General features: G+C 39.4%; 1 protein-coding gene across 2 annotated transcripts; it reads right to left on the bottom strand.

Moving 5' to 3' along the window:
- Positions 1-579: 579 nt before the first annotated feature.
- Positions 580-3,185, bottom strand: Smp_007630.1 (putative polyadenylate binding protein; the record flags this gene model as incomplete). 2 transcript variants are annotated; one of them, XM_018800135.1, is made up of 5 exons in its annotated part: positions 580-926; positions 1,006-1,340; positions 1,374-1,471; positions 2,904-3,000; positions 3,035-3,185. In XM_018800135.1, 5 exons carry the CDS (start codon positions 3,140-3,142, stop codon positions 893-895), a joined length of 672 nt encoding a protein of 223 aa, XP_018653978.1. The 2 variants fall into 2 exon arrangements, with proteins under 2 accessions (XP_018653978.1, XP_018653979.1); XM_018800134.1 differs by having other exon boundaries at positions 893-926; positions 1,374-1,444; positions 3,035-3,142.
- Positions 3,186-4,777: the final 1,592 nt, after the last annotated feature.

Consider the following 4,777-nt stretch of genomic DNA (forward strand, 5'->3'; position numbering starts at 1 on the left):
TCAGATTGTGACGGAACACCTTACTGTCAAATGATATCCTGATTTACTTTCTCGGAATTAAAATAATTTATATTTTTCTAACAATTGACGGTTTCGAATTACGGTTTGCCATCTGTAAATTCTAAAGAAACTGCAGCTACTACTTTTACCAGAGTTCGATATTTGTCACACACTTGTATGGTTAATTCGCCTTATCTTTAAGTATTGAGCCTTAATATTATTCCACACCTTTTGTCGTTCGAGTTTATTCTTTCTTTTCAAAATGTGTTCTCCAATGTTTCGTTTTCAACGTTATTATTGGTGATGTAATCACGTCCAGTCTTCCGCTATTTATCTTGTTAAATTTAATGTTGTTCTATGGTAATGCTTGCCTTTCACTCTGTTGTCTTCATCCATGATATGGATTTCATTTTTAAACAAACGAAATGGGTTATTGTAGTTATTTTCAATCCTCCAAGTTTCTGAAAGATCTCAGTATCAAGATCATTGGATGTATGCGAGACAAACACGACATTAGCCAAGGATGTAATTAGTAACCTCAGACATGACCTTACGAAGTAACAACGTTGACCCGCATTTGGCTAGATGCAAAAACATATAATTGACAAGTTTTTATCGGACATACACATTGTTAAACAAGCCAGATGGTACAAAACCAAAATAGCACCAATTTACAATAGATGATTGAATGTAAGTTTTTCAACAGGTATGTTGTGGTCTTGTTAGATTGCAGAACAAAATGAATGCGGCATCGTACAATGGTACAAGATACCTAAAATTTGGACAACAAAGCTATTAGTTCTGCAAAATAGTTGGACAACGTAGTAGAATATAAGGACGCGTTGCGAAAGTTTCTTCTGTGGTCGATTTCTTTTTTATTGGCCCCATCAATTTAATAGGGAGAAAAGTAATAACTACCACGTCGCCTAAAAGCATGGAAGAAAAGATAAACCTTAGACTCTCAGAAAAATAATGATGAATTTTACTACTGCTTGCGATACTTACCGATATCGTGGGAATCGCATTCGTCCAGCATACGCAGGACGGAAACCAATAGACATCCCTCTGCCGCGCGCGCGACCTCTCACAAAAGGGGGACGATTTGTCATGGACATTCCTGGAACGTTTGTACGTTTAGGTAAGACTTTCAACTGTCGACTTCGAAAAGATGAGTCGTCTAAAGCGATTGCAGCCTCAACAGCATCACGAGTATCGAATTCGATATATGCGAACCCTTTAGGGTGTCCAGTAAATTTATTGCATAATATAGTAACACGGTTTATTGGCCCGCAACCACGAAAATGTGCTTCTAGTTCATCGGCCGTAGAACCATAATCAACCTAACTGTTAATTGGGATACTGTATAAACTTACATTTCCAACATACACAGAACGCAAGTCAACTTCAGTTTTATCTTCATCTGACAAATTTGAGTTGTTCGATTCTGCAGCAGAAAATAAATTTCGAAATGCTAAAATGAAGTCAAAACAGTGCATTGTGCAATACAGAAATTTTGGGTAGCCTAATCACGTTAGTTTTTACCTCAACTTTGGGAGGAAGTAGTTTGGTAAGAACGTCACGTAAAGCATATTAAACAGCGAAAACGAATATCTTGCAAATAACTCTAGGCAGTGATTTCCAACATGGGTAACACCACAAAAACGGTTGAGAAGTATTGTTTTAGATATTTTCTGTGCATAAATTAACTGTTATATAGACATCAGACGAGTGACCATTTTAATTCATAAAAGCTTAAAATGATTCAGATTCGCTAGACCAGTGGTCGGGCGATATAAAGATAAGCTAATATCAGTCATCATTCAGGGAAATTTTTGTGACTTTGTCATGCTCTAAAAATATCATATTGGTAATTTCCACTTTCTGGATTATTTATAGACACTGGGTTTGGTTGAGAGGAATGTGCAGGTGCATGAAAGGCACAGTATGAAAGAGTTGTAAATGATTGGACCTCTTGTGTTTACTACGACGTCTCGTTTGGGATACTAAGAACTGTGTCGCAGTTGGTCATAATAGAAGCCAGTGGCCATCCTGCCGTAGTTTTCTATTGCATTTCATACACGATGAGGTTCCTTGCGTGAAAGCACTCGACCATTTTTAATTGAGATCTGCATCTTTTGTCAAATGTCATGTGATTAATTATTTTTTGTTTTATTACTTACCTTTCTCAAATTCTTCATAACATAATCGACTCACTAATGTGGCTCGTTCAAGATGATCTGATGTACCAAGATATACGTGGATATATGTTCTCAGAGCTTTCGGTTTAAAATCCATGATATTAAACCTTGTTTAACCCATCGCGATTCGGAAAGCGATTTGCCACAACCACCTAAGTATTACCGGCCGGAAAAGTGCGAAAACATGTCCTTGAAGAATTGTGCTAAATATCATGTGCCAGGTCCTGTGTTACGATATGACAGGCAACAAACTTAAATTAAAATATGCTCAAATCTGACCAACAATGCCATGAAACACAGGACGACTAAATGGGTCAGATTGGAATCACTTGAATAAACAAGACTGTTTTAATAGTACACAGCAGTGTTAGTGACTGAAGAATTTCTGAGTTTCCAATGATGATACAAATATGCAAACAATTCATACAAGTTATGGGGAGTAGTCCAAATTAAATGCTGGGCAAGCACGAGGCGCTACCGGATTAACAGAAGAGACTGTTTACTGGCATGCGCCTTCAAACAGTAATTCTGTGACCAATAACTTCACGAGATGCTGACAAATTCATAACGATGAAAACGCTACTAGATAACAGAACTTGTACATAAGCGAGAGGACAACATGACTCACAGTACGAGATACTATGCACTAAGTACAGGGATATTTTCGCAAAGTAAAGATTAATATTTAAAAAGACAAAAACTTACTTGATATTGGAGACTTGTCGATAACGCGGCGCAAGTCATGTAATTTATTTGCATCTGCTTCAATTTCTTTGAAGCGTTCCTTGATAGCCTCTAACTCCTATAGCAACATAAAATTTTGTAGCACTACTTACAGCATCGAAATGCATTTCATCTGTCACGCTAACGTCCTCCTTTCCGTTTTCATCTCCGAACTCATCCTCATGAACATCATGATCTCCATCCAGGACATAGTCGCTCATCCTTTTAACCCGCTTAAGGCCACGGCCCAAAACAACTTAAACAATATTGGACTATTGAAATTACTGCTCAAAATCATGTACTTTCTTCATTTCATCATGTGTCTAAACCTTGTCAGAAGTTTTCTTTGACTTCGGGCCTTGAATGACAAGGTTATATTATATATGAGTATGAAAATGTGAAGTCGGCAACTCGTTGGAGAAACAGTCAGACGCCGTCGCGCTTAGACTGGGTACTCACAAATGAAGAATTCCTAGTTGGCGACCTCTCAATCCTGGCTCCCCTGGGGAAAAGTGATCACGCCGTCTTATCCTTCAGTTTTGTCAGCAAAACGGAGCTAAGATATCCCACTAACAACAGACGCTGGAATTTCAAACGGTTGAATGTGTTAGCTTTACATGGCTACCTACAACAGGTGGATTGGGATGTTCAACCTCAACTTGAAGTAGATGCTAATTGGGACTTCTTACTACACACGCTCATATATGCTACTGGGCATTCAGTTCCTCAAATGGTCCTAAAAAAGCTACAAACAGCCTACAATCATCAAGAACCGCACTCGTCGTTTGCTAAGCCACAAAAGGCACTGTTGGGCCAAATATAAACGAACTGACAACAACGACGCCTACAGGCAATACAAACATTTAAGGAACATTTGCACAAAGACAATAACAGAAGACAGGCTTCAGTACCAGACCAAGCTTACCGATAAATTTGTCTCCAATCCGAAAAGCTTATTACGTTACGCAGCTTCTCTTCGACAAGGCAAAACTGGAGTTTCCCAAATGCTAGGTCCTAATGGTCCGACCAATAACGACGGTAATGCCGCGAATCTTTTGGCTGAACAATACTCTCTGACATTTCAACCAACCCACATCAACTACACTGATGAAAGCTTCACCTGCAACTGCACAGAACTTTCCGAAGTGGACGTGAGCGCTGACCTGGTGTTCCGTAAACTGCAGCACATAAGAAACGACACTTCTCCCGGTCCGGATATGGTTCACTCTGCTATACTGAGGGAAACGGCTTCAATCCTGGCATCACCACTTACGATGGTATACACGAATACGTATTATCCTTAAAGTTCTTCTCACCCCAACAGCACGGTTTCAGAAAGGGTCATTCTTGTATGACCAACCTGCTGACTGCAGTGGATAGATGGACAACCATCCTTGATCGCAAGAGGAAGGTCGACTTCATTTACCTTGATTTCTCAAAAGCTTTTGATAGGGTCAACCACATATGTCTTTTCAATAAGCTTAGACGATTGGGTATAAAACCCTCTTTGATTGACTGGCTCACTTCATATCTAGAAAACCCACATTTTAAGGTCAAGGTTGACTTCACTCTCTCTCAGGCTATGGAATGTCCTAGTGGGGTCCCCCAGGGCTTAATACTAGGACCTCTTCTCTTCTTGATTTACATTAGCGATCTTCCACAAGAAGTTTCATCTGAATTATTGCTTTTTGCTAATGTGAAACTTTGGAAAGAGATACGTGACCAAAAGGATATACTAGCACTTCAGGAGGATCTGACTCGACTTCAAAGTTGGGCAGACGACAACGGACATACCTTCAACACTTCGAAGTATGGATTAGTCCATCTGCGACATGTTGCAGACTATAGTTACAACT

The sequence above is a fragment of the Schistosoma mansoni genome, chromosome W (genome assembly GCF_000237925.1).
Source record: "Schistosoma mansoni strain Puerto Rico chromosome W, complete genome".
In the NCBI taxonomy this organism is placed as follows: Eukaryota; Metazoa; Platyhelminthes; class Trematoda; order Strigeidida; family Schistosomatidae; genus Schistosoma; species Schistosoma mansoni.